We start from the raw sequence: 23,216 nt of genomic DNA, 5'->3' as shown, positions 1-23,216 counted from the left end.
TTGTTCTTTTTTTTTTTTCTAATCTTTTAATACATATACATTTGGTCAACATTTAAGAATTTCCACTTTAAAATTCAACCTGTGTAGAGAAAAGTCCTGTCAACGAGGGGCATAAAAATCATTCACAGTGAAATTTAATTTCAAATATTTATACATTGTGCCTCGAAAAGCTGAGCAAAATCTATGTATTGGTCTGGTTACAAATCACTAGATTATGAAAAAAAAAAATGGTTAAGAAATACAATTATATAGCACAAAAAAAAAAAAAAAAAAAAAAAGCAGACAGATATATGAAACACAAAAAAATGCAGCAAAAACATACTAAAATTATAGGAATACTGAGCATTCTACCCATAAGTTATGATATTCTAAACATACAAATTCTTGGATTAGTTCAAATTGGTAAGAAAGTCATGGACATATGTCACAAATTTGACTACCCTAACAATAAGGTTGTTTCAAGTATAGTACATGTATATCCATGTTTCTACATTGTGCTTCTATATAAAACTTATTAAGACCATTAATGCTTAGCAGTTTAATGGTCTTAATAAGACCATCATAGCCAATATATTTAATTTACATGTTTAATCTGTACTTGCACCATTACATTATTTTATAAATATTACAATGATTTTATCTGTCCATTACACCATTTTATAAATATTACAACAAGCTCTTTAGCTACAATGATCAGCACAGAACTTCTGCTTATCTTCATTCATGGCATAATAATAAATGTTTAAAGAAACACAGTTCTTTTTCCTTCACAAAAGAGATAAGTCTACCTTCTGGAGATGTGGAACCACATTCCTTAAAGCCTTATTGGAATTTTAAGTTTGACCCTAAATGAATTCATTTCCATACTGATCTCTTGGCCAAGAATAGCAAAAATTAAGAGTTACCTGAATTTACTAGACAAATGTCACTGGAAACAATTCAGAGCATTCCATCTTCAGCTCTGAAAATGTACACTGATGGCAGTAAAGGAGATGGTGGTTTTTCTGGTAGTGGCATGCACATTGAGACTCCTGAAGGAGCTACTGATATTTTGATTAGAAATCCTATCAACTGTTTTGTATTCAGGTCCGAACTTATTGCTATCTATAAGGGACTTCAATATATCGACACGTCCTCTGAAATTGTCTTCGGGGACATTTGGATTTTAAGGACATTCATGCCTCTATACAGCACCTTTCTCATTGGATGAAAGTGGGGGACAAGATTAGCATGAATATCTTAGACCTTATTGCCAGGCTCTCCGCAGAACACTCTATACACTTTCAATGGGTCCCCTCACATGTTGGTTTAAATGGTAATGAGATAGTGGATAACTTAGCTAAGACTGCCTCAGCTGACATATTTCATAGAGATGTAACACTAACTTATTCTGAAATCTTCTCTATCAAAAAGATGGAGTTGAGTGCACTTTGGAGAGTCCTACCTGCTCACCCTTGGTACTTTGGTTGGTGTCAACGTCTGAATATCTCTAGAAAACAACAAACGGCTCTCTCGCGTTTGAATAAATAAAATGAATACTTTATACAAAAATAACAAACATCATATTTTCAACTAACATTTCATTTTGTAATAACTAGGCTATGCTAGAATTTCAATAAAAATTCTGTGTGGTATTTGTTAATTTAAAAAGTATATAATTAAAAGTATATATTCTATTATAATTATTATATTATCATAAATGATGAATGTTAACATTCAATTTTTGCGTTTTGGAACACTAGAAGATGAACTCTGATGTATCAGCAAATGATACTGCAAATTATGTTTCCGAGTATAACTTTTCTTGCATATCTTGCATACAAAAGGTCTCTCTCCAGTGTGTTTACGCAAATGCCTTTTTAGTTGCCCTGATGCACATTGGTGTGGACAAAACGGACATGACTGAAAAGAATATTTAGCCAGATGTTTCAATCCTAAAAAAAAGGTACTAAAGTTTATATTTGATAAAATACTAGTATAAATTTTTTAAGTAAAAATATTTATTAATTTAAAATTATTTATGCTAAGAATATATGTATTCTTAAACAGAAGAACTGACATTAGAAATAAAAATAAATAAATTCATATCCTACAACGAATTTACAAAAATTTCATGCATTAAATATATATCACATTGAGGGTTTTTTTTTTTTTTTTAATAACGATGCATATATTTCAAGAAAAATCAAAAGAGTAGAAATAAAAATAGTTTATATACAAATTACAAAATATTTTTCAACATCATGCTCTGCGAAATTGCAGATCTTAATTCTGAGCGTGAAATATAAAAATATTTAATTAATTAGAAACTTGTATATTTATGAACAATCATGCTCTAATAAACAAGAGAAATATTTCTTTGCCTACAGTTCCAATTCACTAGATGGCATGAAGTTATATTACCACAAAACCCATTTTCACTGAAAAGATTTTTGAATTTTCCTTGCATTCGCCAAAGAAACTGAAAACATGGTCACACAAGATTTAAGTAATAACTGGTTTTAAATACTTATTTTAAGACTTATACAAAAATACATTAACATTTTGAACATAATTTCATGATCTGCATAAAAAAATTTCTTCAGTCACAAACTTGAATTAATTTTAAAATTATCTTTCTTTTCACAAATAAAACAGAGCAGTAATTATATGTTCCTTCTGATAGTGAATTTTACTTTAAACATTTTGATATAACATATATATTTCATTTTATAAGATTTCTATAAAATCGAATTGCATAGAGCTGCTTTTAAAGATAATGTTTCAATTCTAAACTCTTAAAGTCAAACAAACAAAGAATATATTCTTATATATATCACATACACCCTAATTATGTTAAAACTTTTAAAATGCCGATTATTTTGATTCCATAACTTTCAAGTTCAGAGAAATAAAATTTCAGACAGCTGAATCATGCATTGGGAAAATAACATGTTAACAATCTTTGTAATTTCACTTTTTTTAGCAATAAATGTACAACTAAATAAGAATTAAACTTTGGGAATCAATATGAGGAATAAAAAAAGCTGGTCTGATCATTTAGATTTTAAAAAATACATCATTTTTAATTCAGATTTGTAGAAATATTTCAATTTTAAAGAAAAATGGAAAAAATGGGAGAAATCTCTGATAATCATTATCATTGATTAAATATATATTGATTAAATAAAAATATAAGGATTTGTAGCATAAGATTTTTTTTTTTTTAAAACTAATAGCACTGATTTAACACTTGCTTACTTATATTCAAATGTTAAGTCATCACATTTCAAAAGTAATCTCAATATGAATGCATTTCAAAACATCTGACTCACAAATTTTTATTCAGACAAAAAATACAAAGAAAACCAAAATTCAAAACAGGTTTTCAAAAGAACACATAAACATATTCAATTATTGACAACATGAACTAAATTTTTTAAAGGTTTTTCAGATAGTTTTTAAATATGAACTAATTAAAGAACCAGGTTCCTATTTTTAGAGAAGTTTTAATGGCAAGTTTTTTGGAATTTATCAAAATCTAATTCAGAACTTTAAATAACATATAAAAAATAAATGTGCAAGAATATGAAATAAAATATAACTTTTGTACTATTTCAATTTAAAATCCAATATCCAAAAACATTAATCTTTTTAAAGTTATATCATTAATTTAGAGTCACAATTGATTGCAACACACACACAGAGTCACAATTGATTGCAAGCATTCTCCAACAAATAAAAACACAATAGATAATAACACTTATAGATGATTATAAAAAATTCAATAGATAATAACACTTGGTATTGAAGTACTTATTAATATGAGAGCTGTGAAATTTAATTACTTACAGATTCCTTTCTAACTATAAAAAATAAAATTTCAGATGTTTATAATTTTAAACAGTTTAATAAATGAATGAATATTTTTAATTTTACATATACAGATTTCTTTTACAGTTACAATTACAAAAATAAAAGTCAGTAATTTTCATCATAAACTAAAAAAGTTTTAAAATCTACTCACAAATTATTTTAGAAATATGAAAGTACTTTCAAAGATTATAAAAGTTCACTGATAATAAAAAGACTTAAGAATTTAGTCTTAGAATCAATATACAAATGCTATGTTTGATTTTATGCTTGTTTATAAATGCCTTTCCAGACCATCAAATTTGACAGCATATAAAATGATGATATATGTACTGCAATCAAAAGGGTAACATAATTTCAGAATCAAAACTATATAACAGTATAAATTAGCAATATTTTTACAATTTTTTTCTGATTAATTTTGAATATATTAACGTCTAAATAATTATTTTACTAATACATTTTCTGATTTATATATATTTGAACCAATTTAAGTAATAAACTTGATGAAAAATATGTATTTTTAATTCCTTTTAAATATTTATAGCCCATAATTATTATGATTTAAAACTATAATGTACAAAATTATATGAATTAAGGAATTAAAAGCTATACTTACAGAACATCAATAATATGCATGACTCTTGATTATTCAATTAATATACAGCATTGAATTTTACATTATTAGCCTTAATACAAAATGTAATATTTTTTTCTTACTGTAAAAGAACCCATAATCAAAACTTGACATAAAATACATAAAATTTTAGTTAAATTTTAAAAAGACTTAAAAAAAGTCCTTAAAAAATGTAAATGTTAATTGTGTTTGCTATATATGTACAGTTGCATATACGCAAAATTTCAATCCTATTGACGTCTGCAGTCAAAACCATCATCTCCTAAAATAAAAAAGAAAATTTTCTAATTAAGAAAAGAACAACTAATACATGTTAGAATACAGAATTCACACATAATATACCCTATCAGCATAAGTATTATTTTTATCAATCGGAATATTTGATTAACTGAACTCAAATATATTTTATATATATATATATATTGTTTTGAATTTGTAATATTGCTTCATAATGCAGTAAGTCTTGATAACAAATCAAAGTTTCCAGAATAAACAAGAATCTTAGAAAGTTCATTACGTCATGAGTTATAGGGATCTTTCTAGAAACTTTTTACTCTTTCATGGAAACTATAAAAGGCTAAGAGGCAAAGCTGAAGCCAGTCATTATCGAACTGAATAGTGAGTCGGCTGGCGAGTTCAGCTCACACAAGTAGTCAGTGGGAAGTAGCACCTATTTGAGAAGCTTGAGAAGTAGTGCAAAGTCTCTCTCCTGCGAATTCTTCCTGAGCATTTTATACTATTATAGTGTAAAAGATAATTCAGTTGAGACAAACAGTTATTGCTTATATACAAGATACTCACATTACATTTTGTAACAACTCAACTCTCTGTGTATAGCTGAGTCAACTCAACTGTTCATTTTTGTTTTATATTTAAAACTGCTGTTACGTTTTTAAGTTTGAGTAAAAACAAGAATTCGAATTGCGTTTGTGTTTAGAAGTCATTTATTACAATAGTACTTGTGTAACAGTTTATTGCAACAAGTGTTGTACCTGTATTCATTTTGGCTGTGTGTTTGTGAATTTATATAGAATAAAGCAACATTTTGTTACCGAGTCTGTTACGCTTCATTCACTGTACACCAACTGCATTGGATCTTTGATTTTTGAAACATATATATATATATATATATATATATATATATATATATATATATTGATAAAGGTCATATTATTACAGGTAATTTAAAAATTATTGAATCCAACTCTTTAAGAGATTTGATGGGAAGAGGAACAAAATTTAGATTAAGAGAAAAAATAAACCATAACAAAATTTTGATTTCTATTGGTAATGATTTGGATGTTTTTATTGCCAAATTATCTAGAAAATACCACTGGCCTGCGGAAGGTTTCGGGGAATGGAAAGTGAGAATTTTAAAGGAAATTAAAATAAAATTGAATACTGATTTTGACAGATCTAAAGAACGTGGGATTTATTTTAGTAAAACATTAAAAAATGAAATAAAAAATTTAAAAGAAAAATTTGTTATTACAGTAATAGATAAATCAGCAAATAATTTCTGTTTAATTTGTAAATATTATTATAAAGAACTTTTAATTAATGAATATAACTCTAATGCAACTTATATGTTAAAGAACACCGGGAAAAAGGAATTAGATAAAAGAATGCTAGCTTTCGCAAAAAAAACCAAAACTAAGACTTGCTCTCTTAACTATCCTTATTTATTCTCTACAGTTAAATTTCATAAAAATCCATTAAAATTCAGATTCGTAACCTGTAGCACTGGTAGTTATAATTACTATACGGGTAAACATTTCTTTAAATACTTAAAAATTATCCTGGACAAAATAAAAAATGAAGACAACTTTATTATTTCTAGTAACAAAGAAGTATTGGATTTTCTTAAAGATAACAACATTAATAAACTTAATACTTTTGATTTCGAAAATTTATACACTAATCTACCTCATGAAAAATTAATAAAAGTCTGCACTTTTATATATGACGAATATTTAAATGAAAATATCATTCCTAAAAATAACTGGCTTGAGTTATGTAATTTTAATATTACTGAAAATTACGTGTTTAATGGTATTAAGTTTTATAAACAAGTCAAGGGCATTCCAATGGGGACAGCTTTCTCAAGTGCTTTAGCTAATATTTTCCTGCATTACTATGAGAAAAAAATAATTAAATATAATTTAATAAACGGGTGGAGATATATTGATGACCTACTTTTGATTAACTTCGACAATACTAATATTATTACTAATTGCTATCCAAAAGATTTAATTCTAAAAGATACAAATATAAATCAACTTGAGGCTACCTTTCTGGATTTAAAAATCGAAATTGCTAATGATAAAACAATAGTTGGTATATACGATAAAAGGGATGATTTCAACTTTAAAATAACAAAACTATGTAACTACCATTCCAATCTAAACTCTAAAATTTTCAAAAATCTAATTTTCTCACAAGTTAACAGGATCAAAAGGGTTTGCAATAATAAAAATTCTTATATTGAAGCATCAAATATCCTCCTTAAAAATTTAATTAAAAATGATTTTCCTAGAAATTACTGTAATGTCAATTTTTTAATTAAACAAGGTATGGTTTGGGATTAATCTTTTGGCTTAAATAAAAATAGAACTTTACTTGCATATTGGATCACTCAATAGATGGCGCTGGGTGCCTACCTCTGTTTACATAATTTACCGTTAACTTTTAAAAACAGGAAATCACAATCGATTGTTTAAAGTTTCCTTCACTGTTGGTATGTTCTGGCCTTTTCGTTTTTAATTTTAATTTTAATTTTAATGCTGTTTTTGTTTTTATTGTTATTGTTTTTATTGTATTTTTACTTTGTGGTTTTTTTCTAATTTGTTATTTTGTATTTCCTTTCTGTTAAAATGGTATATCTCTTGAGCATAATTTCAGGGGATTTTCGGGTCACGAGGAATCATTATTAGGCTTATGTCTGTATGTCCTCACAGAAAAAATCCCTTTATTTGAATCCCTGCCTGAGGGTGACCCTTGAAAAAGTCTTCAGGCCGGATTCTTTTTTAATATTTTTTTAATAATTTTTTTGGTTTAATTTTTATTTGATTTTTGTTTTTCCTATTAACTTGATTCTAATACTTTTGTATATATATATATATATATAGGATAGTTGGATTTCATTTCCATGCCTAAAATAAACTTTTTTTAAATTATTTTTACTACCTCTAAGAAATTTCAACATTTTTCAAAATTCTGAAACAATTTTTAACTAGCATATGGCTGTCAAGTAGTGAAATTTTTAAATTTAAAATGTCATCATTTTTAAACTTTTTCCCCTTGCTTCATTTCAATTTGAAGTTAATTTAAGAAATTCAAAAGTAACCTTTATTTCTGAAGAAATAATATAATATAATGAAACAATATATCATTTTTTCCCCACTGTTTTAAAATTAAAATAAATCATTCATTCTATGTGTTCTAAATTCTCTATCAGATATTAAATTTTACTTACAAAAAAAATTCTTTTATATACAACTGAAAGGTTAGCAGCTTCATTATCAAGAACATCACAATTCTCTTAAAGAGTATTTTTACAAAAACATTTCTGCTATGAAAGATTTTTCGTTCCTGTTGGTCTGCGTTCATTTTATTTGAAACTCTGTTTAGATTATATTTTTATTCTGAACCAGGAAAATGATGTAGCGTATTAATTTCTAGGAACAAGTTTTAAACAAACTGTTCATTTAATTAATGCTTAAAATTTTACAACCCAATTTTTAAAATGCTTCAAAACTTGAGACTGCTATTTGTGTGTGGGTGCTTGCATTTCAGGTGCATCTTATTAGACAAAAAAAAAAAAAAAAGTAATTTAGCAAAGATTACCAAAAATTAAAAACTGCTGCGTTGATTAACAATTATATTTTCATATAAATTCATGTGTTTCAGTTTTATGAAATAACAAGGCAAAATTAAAAAATAAATAAATGCATTCCATATTAATTCTTTAACAGTTTAAAAGGTCAATAATCAGGGCAAACAAACTGGCTACAGAAGGAGCTAGTATGTATGAAAGCTACAATCTTTATTACACATTTTCCTTCCATATCATTATTTTCCTAAAACTTGCCTATAATTATTAAAAATCAACATGTCCTTGCAAAGTTAGTTTGATTCCTTTATATATTTTCCTAATGTAAATGAAGCATGTGATATATCAAACATACTTATATATATGGTTTCTTTTTATTTATTTATTTAACCAAAGTTTAAAACAGAATCATATCAAAATAGCAAATATATAGCTTCAAAAGGGAACTTTAATTATGTACATGTCACATTGTTGATGTCATGTTTTTAACCTTATTTATAAAAAATTAAAAGCAATTTTTATTTTTCAAAATCTTAAGCTTCTGTAAAATAATAATAATAATAATCAAAAGCTTTAATATATTAAATAAACAAGTTGGTTGACAAATGTAATAAGGCTATGAATAGTAGATTTTCATGAATACAAAAAATAATTCTCAAAAATACACATTAAAAAAATATATAACTTTTTTATACATCAAATAATAACCATTAAATACATTTATACAATTAAGAATTAAGGCATTAGACCTTTTTAAAATCTGATTACAAAAAATAAAAATGATCATTATTTTATAGATATCTAAATTCTTGCACACATTCTCTATTATTGTAGAATGCAAATGCTTATCTTTAAAATAGTTCATCGTAGAATTTGAGATACTTGCTCATTCAACTGTTTCCTCGCATTAAATGAAACAGAATTTTATTTATTTACTATTTATCTCATATGATTGAATGAACAAGGATTCATTGATTGAAAAATAGAACTATTTCAAGTTTAGTAAAAAGCTACTCTTTATATATATATAAGATTACCAATTTTTATTTAATCGTAAAATGAGCATATTGATCATTAAAACAAACTGTGTTTGCAAATTTCATTACTGACAGAAAGAGACCAAGATCCAAAAGGTGTTTTGTCCAATGGTCTGTTATTTCATCCTAAATAATTTATCTTAAAACACACACACACGACCACAATAAATAATACATATTTATCAGAAATTTGAACGTTAAAACCCTGGGAATTTTAAAACAAAAACGGATAAAAAACAAAGAAACTTTAAATGTCAGAGTGGGAAGGAGACAAGAAGAGCAGAAACGGGTTGAATAGTAATAATTCACTTAGTTCTGGTCATTATAATAGTGATATTCCCATTCACAATCTTATGATTTCGGATGCACTATTTAGTAGCCGAAAAGTCAATTTCCATGTTAATTTGTCATAAATATTAAAGTTTTCTGATATTTATGTATTAACTGTATATCAGCAATCAATTGCTAAAAAAAATCCCTAAATATTACAATTCTTATTACAATTAACATGCCAGGGATGGCCAATTAATTTTATAGTAGTAATAAGCTCTTTCTTACTTAAAATTTTACTATATTCGCCAATAGCATAGACTCAACACTACAGATTGCCAATAGCATGTAGTTAATGCATAAGTTGCCAATAGCATGTAGTTAATGCATAAGTATCGTTTTATTTGACAAAAAGCTAACAGTTGCAGCAGAAGTACTGATCACTATTGATTTTTTTTACTTATTTAGGGAATCTGCTGCACAACAATGAATTAAAATATTTTTTTCATGCTTTATTGAAATTGGCCATTGATCTTTTAATTGGAAAAGGTTGGTAAATTCAAAAAATAAAAATAAATGAATCATTAAAAGGTACGTGTATATGAACTGCTATCTTCGGTCAACATTTAGCTTAAATGCAAGCTAATGGTAAAGAAAGCATAACTGCAAGCCACTGTCAAAATCTAGCAATGAGTTACATGACACTTTTTTTATTATTGTTATTAATCGCTATGTATTATAAAAATACATAGTTTTTATTCAAAAATATAATTTTTTTTTTTTTAAGTCTTACATAAGTGCATTTTTAATTCAATATTCATTTTTGTAGTTTCTAACATTCTGATTTAATAAAAAAGAGAGAATGTAAATTGTCATTACTAAAAAATTGTCAACTTTTATAAATTTATCAAAAATGTGTTACCCTTTTACAACAATTTTAAAATTAAAAAAATTACAGTTCAACCTGGAGGAATACATGATTTCTGAAAATATTAACAATGATGTTGAAAAACAGCATGAGCAAAAAAATATTAGAAGGTGGAAAAGAAAATTTTTTCATTGTGTTTTAACAGAATCAAAAATTAAAGAACGCATTTAAAACAATCAATTAACATTTTAAACTCTATTAAAAATTCTAATTAACATTTTAAACTCTATTAAAAATTCTAAGTAAATTTTAATAACTTGTGTTTTTACTTTATTAACACTGATCTTTTAAATTTCAATAACTATGATATATGGATATTAACGAATGTAAATCAATTAATTGTGTAAGTAATCTTTGAAAAAAAAGTCCTTGATGTAAAAACGTTTTTTTTTTATTTTTTTTATTTTTTTTTTTTTTAATATTTTAAATGAAATATTTTAATATGATATTGTGAATAAGTAATTATAATTGCTCAGAAGTTTGATTAACAAGAACACCAATATTATCTTTAAGTATTAGTTTGATACAAGAATTAAAAATTCTGAAAATCTGATTTACAAGATATCGATTAAAATCCATATTATATGTATATATGTAACATAATTATGGTAGATGCATGGCTGAGAAGATGGCAATTTTTTCATTTTTAAGTTTGATTTATTTTACCACAGAAGACAATATTTGTCCATGAGGACTAAGTTGGAATGTCAAGAGCAAAACTGACAGAAATTTTCCCCATTAATGATTTTACAAAGAGATCCTGAAAATTTAATGATTTTAGAAACGAAAGAAAGACTGACACGTGTTGACTTAAGAAAGGTAATTTTAGGTACCTTAGGTAATTTTAGGTAAAAATTAAGAAAATGACAAAAAATTTAGAAAATAGAATGAATCACACATTTATGTTTTAAATAATGCCATGATGTCACGGGACTGCTCTCTATTAAAAAGGTTCATGTACACAGAGCAAGAACATGTGTTCTCTAGTTATATTTACAAGAAAAACAAATTTTGGCAGAATCTTGGATATGAAAATATGTTTAAATAATTTAAGTGGTATTAAATATAACTAATATCTTCAACAAGTTAGATAATTAGTTTCATTAATAAAACATAATAAGTTTGTTTATTTGTGGTTATGTCTGTAATATATTTACTATAATTTAAAAGCACTTTTTTTCTACTGTGAAATACACATTAGATATTTAGAAACTTTCTACTTGTAAATATTTAAAAACAGTATTCTTTAGCGGCCAGTTGCTTTGCTGGGATTAATATTCACTAAAACATTACATTAAATATTTTATGTAACTTGGTCTTTTAATAGCTTTCTTCAGAATAATATTTTTAAGCTTCAAATTTTGACCAGACATACAACCAACTCACACTATTATAGAAGCACTAAGTTATTCTGTTTAATGTACTATGATGTATCTTTAATTTTTTGTCAGCTTCCATTAAATTTGATCTTTAAACTCAAGCAAAAGTGTTTAAACTTCAAATAATATGAAATCTTTTTTGCTGAAATCAAACAAATTTGCTTTCAAAATACGAGTACAGAAAACAGAATCAATCAGCAGTGAAAATTTATGAACTCTACGGAATATCTTAATATATATAAATTACGTGTCACATTGTTTGTCCGCGATGGACTCCTAAACTACTTAACCGATATTAATCAAATTTGCACACCGTGTGCAGTTTGATCTAACTTAAAAGATAGGATAGCCCTTTTTTTTAAATTTTTAATTAGAATTTTAATTATTAATTAAAAACTAACTTTCCTGCCAAAAAAAAAATCTTTTCATTTTCCCCACCGCCAAATGAGTACGACTTCATTTTTTTTTTTTTCCCCAACAGTCATGAGGCTAGGCTTAAGATTTTTTGGCTGATTATTTGAAACGATTCTATTTATTTTCTTAATGTTTGATGCATTTAAAGTTACACATTGTTAATTAATCGATCTTTCAAATTCATTCTTAAGTACTTTTGAATTAAAATAAAACAGAATAAAGGAAATTAAAAATTTGCAAACTGCATAGCGTTACCTCAACTGGCCTAGAAAAACTCACACATTTGCGTTACCGTAACTGGCGTTGAAAATTCACGCATGCGCATTGTGTTCTGATTGTTGACATGACAACCATTATCAACGGATGATTTAAATTATTTTTTGGTTAGTTGCAGGTTTTTGTAATTAAAGTGTATTTATGTTAGTTATATATTTTTTGTAAACGCTTATAATTTTAAGTACATCGTTTTTTTAGTTTTTTTTAACCTGTTTCCGACCGATTATTTTAAACGATTCGTTTTATTTTCTTAGTGTTTGATGCATTTAAAATTAAACATTGTTAATGAATCGTTCTGGTCATAATGAATCTGAGAATATTTTGTTGACAAATTCTTGAAATATTACATAAATTAGGAAAGATATTCTTTAGTGCCCATAAAGTTTAAACACTCAGTGACTGTTTTCAGTAATCATATTACAAAAAAATACTTCGTTTCAGTAAAAAATATTATTATATTAATTGCAGATCAATCCTTTCCACTTTAATTTATAGTATAAATTCTACGGGAACTAACAGAAAATTAGAGAGATACATATTACGTTCTGACTGAAGACGTTTATAATATTATGAGAGAATTATATGACTATCAAAATTTGAAGTTTTAAAACATTTTGATGAAGAATCTATTAAAGTAGGAATTGCATAAAATATTTAATTATTAAAATTTTAATGAACATTAAGATTGGCGAACCATCTGGTCACCAAAGGCGGCTAGTTTTTATGTAATTTATGAAATATCTCCAAGAATTATTCAATAAAAATTTCTGATTCAACATAAAATTCAATTATTAGTTTTACTTTCAAAAAGATTTAAATGACACAAATAATATTTTAAACTATTTCAGTCAATAAATGTACTTCTGAAATTATTAGAAAGTTTAAATTTTATACAGTCTCTCTCTCTCACACACACACAAAGAGTGGAAAAGAAGCAACAATTTAACATTATTCAAAAAAACATGTTAAAAGAAAATTTACATACAGAAAAAAATTACTATCTAGAATTTAGCAAGACAAAATTTATATATTATGGGGGAGATATATTACTTATCATGGTCTTTAATTGTAAATCATACAAAATTAAGAACTCCAATGTAATAAAAAAAAACATTTTTGATATCATGACATAAATCATTTATTGATTTACAAAGCAAGATTACTTTTTTTTATTCATTTTTGCCAATTCAAGTATTTAGGCATCAATTTCTACAGAATTTTCCGCATTCAGTTTCATGGAGCTAATGGACCTAATCTGTAACAAATAAGGTACAACATTTCTGTACTATTTCACTTTCAGTGAACATATAACAAAATAATTCTGATGAATCTTTCAGTGCATTAAAGGATGAATGCCTATAAAAATTTAGCTTTAATGACTGTTCTAGAACTAAAAATAAAAAGTTTCCAATTGGTTTATTTTTCGATATTAAATTTGATGTTTTTGGAATTGATGTGTCACCTTTTTCTGGAATTCTTTTTAGATATTAAGTATAACATCAATGATGACTTCTGAAATGGTATACAATCTTGTATGCTTTCCTCTTTCGACAGGACAAAAAAAGTACCTATTTTCCCATATTTCTTTATTATCCTCTTACAAACCCAGCAGTATGCAGAAAATTGATTTTGTGGAACTTCCCAAACCCATTCAGCAAAATGAAGATAGATTTTTTTTTTTTTAATCCATCCCAAGTCTTTTTTCAGCAGCTCATTAGGAAAATTCTCAAACCTATTTTGAATAAACTTATAGTTTCTCAAATAATAAACAAACCATTCAATAAACTCAAGCATGGTAAACTAAATATCACCGCATTGCTTCCACAGATTGAATGTTGTTAATCTCGATAGAGAAAATTATTCTATTCCTTTATGTAATTTCAGAAATCCCGCATATGCTGATTAAGTGCAATTCAGGAATCTCATGGGAAAAGAACAACTGTCATGCAAATCAAAATTGGAATGATCTATACAAGAAAAATAGAGGAGAAAGAAAAGGGACGAGTTTCCGCCTTACACAAACACAAATGGTAGTTTTCCCTTCCTTTTTGGAAGCTTTGAGTACGATCTTTTATTCTCGCAACGTTTTGAAATTGGCATTTTTAGATGGGAAAAAATTAACTAAGAAATATTAAATTCCCTGTATATCCTCATTTTTTATGAAAATTTTCAAATTTCCCTACATTTTCCCAGTTTATTTAAAAAAATTTTTTATAATTTCCTGTTTTTCCAAATGACGTGGCAACCCTGACCTAAGTAAAGAGAAATGATTTTTTATATTTAAATATATTTTATATGATCTAAACGTGAAAATTGAAATTGCTGAGACATAAATAGCACATTATCATCATTATAGTTTGACTTTCAAATGCTATTTCTATGTTTTGTTTGAGCCTGAATTAAATTTAAAATAGCTCTAAATTTAAGTTACTTTTTTCAGTGGTGGAGAATTATTATTATTTATTTGAAATTTATACAATCAGAATGATAAGAATCTAAGATATTCAACCTAAAGATAAGAAAAGATCTAGCAAAAAGTGGAGAAGATAATCATTACACCCTCCCTTCCATAAGGTGGAATACGTCTCCCCCCCCCCATCTGGCAAATCATGACAAAGATTGTGCCAACTTTCAATTTATGTATTTAAAAAAATCAACATCAATTTTAGGAAAGAAAAAAAAAAGTTTATCCATATCATGATGATTCGATATGCAGGGAATCAAAGCTTTTTCAATTAATTTTAATTTTCAAAGTTTAACTGTTATTAGCTTGTGACTTTCATCATTAGCATATCTAAGATTATCACACCTTTTAAAAATGAAACAAAGTGGAATTTCAGTAAAATTTAAATGTTTATTTTTGGTACCCTTCATTTTTGTTGGATTACTATTTGATTTTACAAAAAAAGGTGAGGAAAAAAAATTGATATTTAGAGGAAATGAACGATTGCATGAGAAGTCAACTGTTCTTCTCAAGTAGGTCAGTAGACTGTAGAGGTTTTTCTACACAATTTTTGTTAAAAAATTTTCAAGCACTGTCTCATACTTTAATACTAAAATACTGTTTTCAGTATGTCAGTTTGGAACGAATTGTTTGCTATTTCCTAAACTGAAAATTTCTAGCATCAAATTGCTATTTGAATACAATTTAAGAATTATGCTTTGTTTATTTTCTGATATACTGGGTGCGCCTTAATTCGTGCAAACTTCAAATATATATATTAAAATTAATGCTTGAAAAAAAACTGAGGTTTGTAGGAATATGTCCAAAGTCTGGATTCACTCCCCCCCACCCAACTAAATAAATGATTAAAAAAATACAGACAGATGAAACTTCCAAGTCAAACCGAAACAGTTTACTGTTCATTTCAGTATCATGAGACAAACACTTTTCGACGATTCTATCTGACTAAGGGGTGAGACGTGGAAGGATGAGCACATTTCCGGAATTCTTTGACCTTGATTTCGCCCTGATAGATATTTTTTCGTTCATTTTTATTCACGTGTATGTGAGTGTCGTGCCATTTCTGACCCTATTATTTTATTTTAATTTAGTCTGCGAGTAGTCCAAATTTACTTTATTGTTAAATGTAACATCTCCACCTTTCCTATTTTCTCTCACCCCTATTTTGATGAATTAAACCCATCCTAACGCATGTGCAAAAGCAAGGAGTGTTTTAGAATCCGTTGGCAAACAATACCTAAATCAGCTATAAAACACAAGGCTGGAAATGGATCCTTCATTCGATGCCTGCAACATGCTTTCATTACCGGATCAAGCATTAGTGGTCAAACTTTTCTATAAAAAAGGTGATCGCGACTAAAGCATTGCGAAAGTTACACATGATGAAAGGAACCAAGGAGAATAAATGCGCTATTTCAATAAATGGGACACTGAATTTAGTATGCTGTTTTGCGGAAATGGGGAGTTTGGAGGATCATCCACAAAGTTGTAGACCATCTGTCAGTGCGGAGTCAACAGAATTAGCAGCAACAACAGAAATTTAAAAAATCTACGAAGATGCTGATGGCATGGAATTAAAAATGAAAGATGAATCTGGAATTGTCAACACAATTGGAAAATTTACAAAAAGCAGAAAGTATATACTTTTTTTTTAAAAAAATTCTTGTGTCTTTATTCAGAGCAGATGTTCAGCTCTATTTTTTCTTTTCAGATGCAGACGGTTGCCACATTGCATAAAGTATCATGGAAAATTCAACAGCCAAAATATCAAGGAGTAGTAAAGCATGTGAAGCTGAAAGGGTAATGAGGGATTCCGAAAACACTGATCCAATGCATTCTTCATGGAATCCTGAAACTGTATCCACACAAGACACAGATTCCGATGAAAGACAAGTCTTTGCAACATGGGCACTCGCACAAATGGAATGTGACCCAAAAGAATTGCTGAACATCATGTAGACAAATGAAGCCTACTTTTCATAGCATTATGACGTCAATACGCAAAATAGTCATACAGGGCGACATCAAACTCTCGTGAGTGCTTGACCACACCACTACATTCTCCATGTGTGATTGTAGTGCTTGGACAAACCAATACATTCTCTGTAAGTGATTGCTTGGTGTGGTTTCTCCATGTCCTTCATTCTGAGGTCTTTCTTTTTTGAAGAGCATTGCCCTGTATCCAACTGAAAAATCTGTCCCGTCATTGTAAAAAGGTGTCATGTTTTGCAAGACCACGTTGTGCCTGCTTTGCAGCAAAGATATGTGTTCGATGGTAACCCGTCTCACATTGCACATTCTGTCAAGACGTTCTTCCAAGACACATTCATTGAGGACAAAGTGGTAAGCTAAGGATGTAAGATTAAGTGGCCCTTACAATCGTCAGATCTTACTCCAGAAGATTTTTGGTTTGGGGGATACCTAAAGTCTCGTGTCTACTGGTTCTTTCCAGCCACTTTAGTGCAAATGAAAGATGTCATTCAAAGGGCCATCAGGGGCACTGATGGCAATATGTCACACTCGGTTGTACATCATGCCTGCTTTGAAGCAAAGACGTGCATTATCTTCCGTTGCTAGTTCCGTTAAGACGTTCCTCCTAGACACATTGAACTGAGGACAGAGTGATAAGCAGAGGCTGTAAGAATGAGTAGCCCGCACTATCGCCAGATCTTTCTCCAGAGGACTTTTGGTTGTGGGGATACCTGAAATCTCGTATCTACCGGGGCTCTCCTGCCACTTTGATGGAACTGAAAGATGCCATCATTGGCCGTTTGTGGCATTGATGCCGACATGTTACACGCAGCTGTAATAGGCGCAGTTATGCGCCTCACTTGCTTAATACCTTTTAGTGGCGGTCATGTTGAATATCTTTTGAATTGCATACACCATCCCAGTTTGGCACATGAGCGCCATCTATCGATCACTTTTTGAATCATTTTAATGGGGGAGGTTCGTGTTCAAAGGCTTTCTTAACATGTTTCTGCAAACCACAATTTTTTTCCAGCATTACTTTTTTTACTGTAATTTTTTGAAGTTTGCATGAATCTATGGCACACCAAGTATTTATAATTTCAACAAATTGTTGATACTCTATTGATATTAAACATACAAAATAACTTCCTAAATTGTGGTAAAAGTAAAATTTTGCAATAATTTTTAATACTTTTATAAATTAAACATAAAGATCATTCAAATAACAGAACCACAAATGTATCCCTACTATATTCAATTAATAATGCTAAATGGATGCTAAATGTTATTTAATTTTAAACACCTATTACTATATTCAATTAATAGAAAAAGACTCAGTCATTAAAAAAAAATTCTTTTTTAAATTCGGAATTCAAAGAAAATAAGTTTGAATAAACTTTGTATTCAAATGTTGTCTTCATTTTTTAAAATTTCCTTTTATGTGCTAGAAGTGCTAGTTAGTAAAAAGAGTTTATTTATAATTGCAATAATTAAATAATAAAATCACAATATATTTAGAAATATTGATTTATGTTAGATGATATAACAATGATGAAATCTGGTCATTACTTAGCTTTAATTATGACTCACTATGGGGTGAACTCTAATGCCTCTTATTAACAATCCATAAAGAATTAAATAGATATTAATAAGAGAAGGCTAATATAAATTCATAACCTAAAACAGTAAAAAATTTTAAAAATGTAAAATTTAAAAAAAAGTTTTAAAAAATGTTACAGTAACATGTATTAACGCTCATGGATTCCTTCCTCGAATTCTTTCCTTGCACTAATTTTCTTGCTTAATACAGCCAGTAAATAAAGCATTATGATTTTGCTTTTTATTAATTAAATTCAACATCTGAAGAGAAAATTTAGAATGTTTTTGAAGTTTAAACATTTTTAGGTGCTTAAATAAGATTTTCGAATTTAAAACACTTTTCATGATGCCACACATTTTGACATTCTACAAGCTACTAAAGATCTACATAGAAATCTACTGAAATATAAGGTCATATTAAAAACTTTATAACAGTAATTATAATGCATAGAAACACATATGCATATAATTACGATAATTTTTTCAAGGTACATTTTTATAATCAGGCAGAAATTTTATGTTCACTTTCTGTATTATGTATAAATACAATAAATTATTCACATTCCAACAGCAAATAAATAGTAATGAAATGGTACTAACCTTTATTAATTCCACAATGGAATTCAATACATTCATCTTCGCAAGAAGAGTCATCGTCCTCAAGCTTTTCAAAAGCTGATTCGATATTTTTCATAAATTTTGCAGTATCCAGCTCTTGAGACATTTGGGTGAAGGTGAAACTTTTTTCTCCATCCATCTGTTCATTCCTCTCATGGCTTATGAAGTCTTCCACTCCATATTCAAGATGGTCAGTTACAGAATTTTGCATGTCAACATTTGAGATTTTTGCCTTTGTATCAATTTCAATATCATTCAAATTAATAAATTCATATAAATTATCATTCCAGTAAATATTCTCTAGATAGCTGTCAGAAACTTCTAACTGGTCTTTAGAAGGGGAGGTAGAAGTAATATGTAAATTACAAAGTAATTCAGTAGTTTTTATAATATCTTCAATATCCACAGAATGGGATAACTGGGTGAAAGTCATTTTGTCCTTTTCTTCTTTCATTTTATGCTTTGCAGCATTCTCTGTAATTAATTTATAGCGATCATTTATAATTTTCGTAGCAGCTTCTTGGTTTGAAACAGACCTTTCCAATTCCAAACGAATGTATTCAAAATCAGGTTTCATACCATGATTGAATGGGGCAAAGAGACCTGGTATTTTGCTTTCTTCTTTCTCTTCCAAGTTCAAAGATTCTTCATTACAGTTGTGGTTATCAGCTTCTGTACCTGACACAAACTCGTTTAATTCTGTTTTGACTTCCATATCATTATTTGCAATTTCAGATTCTGATAAAAATATAGGGTTATGTTCATCAACCTCTTCACCAATCTCTGCAAATATTGCAACATTTTCCATTTTTTAAATTGAAACTGTGGATGATTTGTCTAAAAGCTTCTTAATAATATTAACCTGAAAAATATTCATCACTTTAAAATCATTAAATACAAAATCACAGTACATATACAAACTTTTTTTAAAGCATGTATTAATAATTTCAATACATCTACACTCTTAAAATAATTATTTTCTATTCATTTTAATTCAAGCTTCAGTAAAATTTTTGAGGCATGTGATTTTTTCATTGTCACATTTCCGAGTCTGAACACCTGTAAAATATACTAATTTGTTTAAAATCTAGGAAAAATTCAAGAAAAAGCTATGTCAGCTCTGTTTTTTTTTTTTTTTTTTTTTTTTTTTTAACTGGCTTGCAATCTTGTTTCCCTTTTTCAGCATGAATAATAAGTGCCTGTTTTCCCATATTATTTAAGCTTAATATTTTCTTACAAAGAAACAAATGTATTTTGGGGACTTCTCGAATCCTTTCATCAAAATCAGGATTGATTTTTTTTTTTATTCATCCAATTTGTATTAATTGGATTTCGAGCAGCTCATTGTTATAAAAAATTTTCTTATCTATTCTGAGTAAGCTCTCAATTTTTTCAATTAATTTCCCCCCCATCAAAATTAATGTTTTTCTTCAATTGATTACATAACTGTGTTATATAATTACTTGAAGCCTCCACAATAAATCACAAAAATCACACAGTAAATTTTGAAATCACAGCTCTCATTATAATCACCTAGCATATCGAATGTTCTTTAAAAATTGAACTATGTATGATTATATCTATATCTATATCTATATCTATACTTATAATAAAGCTCAATGTGTGTGTGTGTGTGTGTGTTGGCGCTCTACAGGCCAGGTCATTTGACATACAGCTATCAAATTTGGTACATGTATACCTTAGAGGTCGGGAATGTGCACCTGGGGTCCCTTTTTTTGAAATTTTAATTAGAATTTTAATTATTAATTAAAAACTAACTTTCCCGCCAAAAGAATCTTCCATTTTCCCCACCGCCAACTTTTCCGCCAAAAAAATCTTCCATTATCCCCAGCGCCAAACGAGAAAGGCTTCCGTTGTTTTTTTCTCCCAACAGTAATGAGGCTAGGGTTAAAATTTTTCGGCGGATTATTTCAATCGGTTCTGCTTATTTTCTTAATGTTTGATGCATTTAAAATTAAACATTGTTAATGAATCAATCTTTCAGATTCATTCTGAAGTACTTTTGAATTAAAATAAAACAGAATAAAGGAAATTAAAAATTTCTAATCCGCATAGCGTTACCCCAACTGGCGTAGAAAAAATCACGTATTTGCGTTACGTAACCGGCGAAGAAATTCACGCATGCGCATTCTGTTCTGATTGTTGCCATGACAACATGTATATGCTTGTAGTTTTAAGTACAACGTTTTTTAAGTAGTTTTTTTTAAACCTGTTTTCAACCGTTTATTTTAAACGATTCGTTTTATTTTCTTAGTGTTTGATGCATTTAAATTTAAACATTGTTAATGAATCGATCTGCTCATAATGAATCTAAGAAAATTTTGTTGACCAACTCTTGAGATATTACATAAATTTAAAAAAATATTCTTTAGCGCCCATAAAGTTTAAACGCTGAGTGACTCTATTTTCAGTAATCAGATTATAAAAAAATGCTTTGTTTCAGTAAAAAATATTATTATATTAATTGAAGATAAATTCTTTCCACTTTAATTTAAAGCATAAATTCTACGGGTGCTAACAGAAAATGAGAGAGATACATATTACGTTATGACTGAAGGCCTTTATAATATTATGAATGAATTATATGATAATCAAAATTTGAAGTTTTAAAATATTTTGATGAAGAAGCTATTAAAGTAGAAATTGCATAAAATATTTAATTATTAAAATTTTAACGAACATTAAGATTGGCGAACCGGCTGGTCGCCAAAGGCGGCTAGTTAGTAATATTTCTTAAAACTCTTCCAAATTTATACATCCAAATATTTTAAACTTACTAATTAAAATAATGAGGCAGGCTCAATACACTTTAGAAGAAAAAACAGAAACCCAAGAAAAGAAAATTGACTACTATTAAAATGAAGAAATTGAATTGCAAGATTTTGTTAATATAAAATTTAGTTCAGCAATTCAACCACTGCAAGAAGGAAGCCGAGATATAAATAAGATTAAATCTTCACATGATGAATTTTGTTCATAGATATATCAAAATATATATATATATATATATATTAGGAATCACATAAAAAAAAATATTTTTTAAGCCTTTATGTTAACAAAAGTTATAATTAAAACTTTTTTTCAATTTCAACAGATACCATCAAAAAATTAAAGTTAGCAATTTATTAAAAGTATTAACAGAAAAAAAATATATAATTTACAATTACCAGTTCTCAAAACATGGTCAAGATTTCTTCACTGTTTATTATATGAAATCCAAGAAATTGTAAATACATGGTCATTATAATTAGAGTTGCAATTTTAAAATACTGTAAATTAAGAATCATTGGTCTGAATGACATAACTGTGAGTGATTAAATACCACGCCTATGTGTCAGCAGATTGAATGTTGCTATTCCTGCCAGAGAAATGTATTCTAAACCTTCACACAGTTACAGAAGTTTCGCGAATGCTCATTAACTGCAATTCAGGAATTTTATAGAAAAAGAACCATTGTCTCACAAATCGAAACTGGACTAATCTATACAGAAAAAAAAGGGAGAGAGTAGAAAAATAGCGAGTTTCCGCATTACACAACCGCGAATGGTATGTTTCGTTTTTGGAAGCGATGACCACGATCTTTCATTTTTGCAATCCTTGGAGGTCTAAATTTTTTGGATGGGGGGTGGGGGTGGGGGTGGAATAGTAGAAACAAAAAATTCCCTGCATTTTAATCGATTTTCAAATTTCCTGTTTACCTGATTTTCCAGGTTCTTCTGTTGGCATGGCAACCCTGATAAAAGATGCAATTTAAAGAAATCATCCAAAGTTCTCTTTACCAAGCAATGGCATAATATATATGCAGAAGTATACTAATCTGATGTGACTCAGAGGACAAATGCTAAAACAGCATTCCCTCTTCCTACTCTTAAACTTCTATCTACAAATTTCTGCCTATTAAACTTTATGCTAGAAAAC

General features: G+C 28.0%; 1 protein-coding gene across 3 annotated transcripts in view; it reads right to left on the bottom strand.

Moving 5' to 3' along the window:
- Window positions 1-273: 273 nt before the first annotated feature.
- The window catches only part of LOC129966850 (uncharacterized), a 30,803-nt gene continuing 7,860 nt past the window's right edge, over window positions 274-23,216 (bottom strand). For 2 of the 3 annotated variants that reach the window (XM_056081443.1, XM_056081441.1), the window contains exons 2-3: window positions 19,260-20,139; window positions 3,150-4,751 (exon numbers count right to left, since the gene is read on the bottom strand). In XM_056081443.1, coding sequence (XP_055937418.1) covers window positions 4,720-4,751; window positions 19,260-20,085 — 858 coding nt within the window. In that variant the 5' untranslated portion in view covers window positions 20,086-20,139 and the 3' untranslated portion in view covers window positions 3,150-4,719. Of the gene's footprint in view, window positions 1,935-3,149; window positions 4,752-19,259; window positions 20,140-23,216 lie in introns of those variants that run through there. The other variant, XR_008784301.1, reaches the window with a different exon arrangement.

Source organism: Argiope bruennichi, chromosome 4, assembly GCF_947563725.1.
Source record: "Argiope bruennichi chromosome 4, qqArgBrue1.1, whole genome shotgun sequence".
Lineage (NCBI taxonomy): Eukaryota > Metazoa > Arthropoda > Arachnida > Araneae > Araneidae > Argiope > Argiope bruennichi.
Note: the sequence above shows the minus strand (reverse complement) of the source record. Positions and strands in the feature narration are given on the sequence as shown.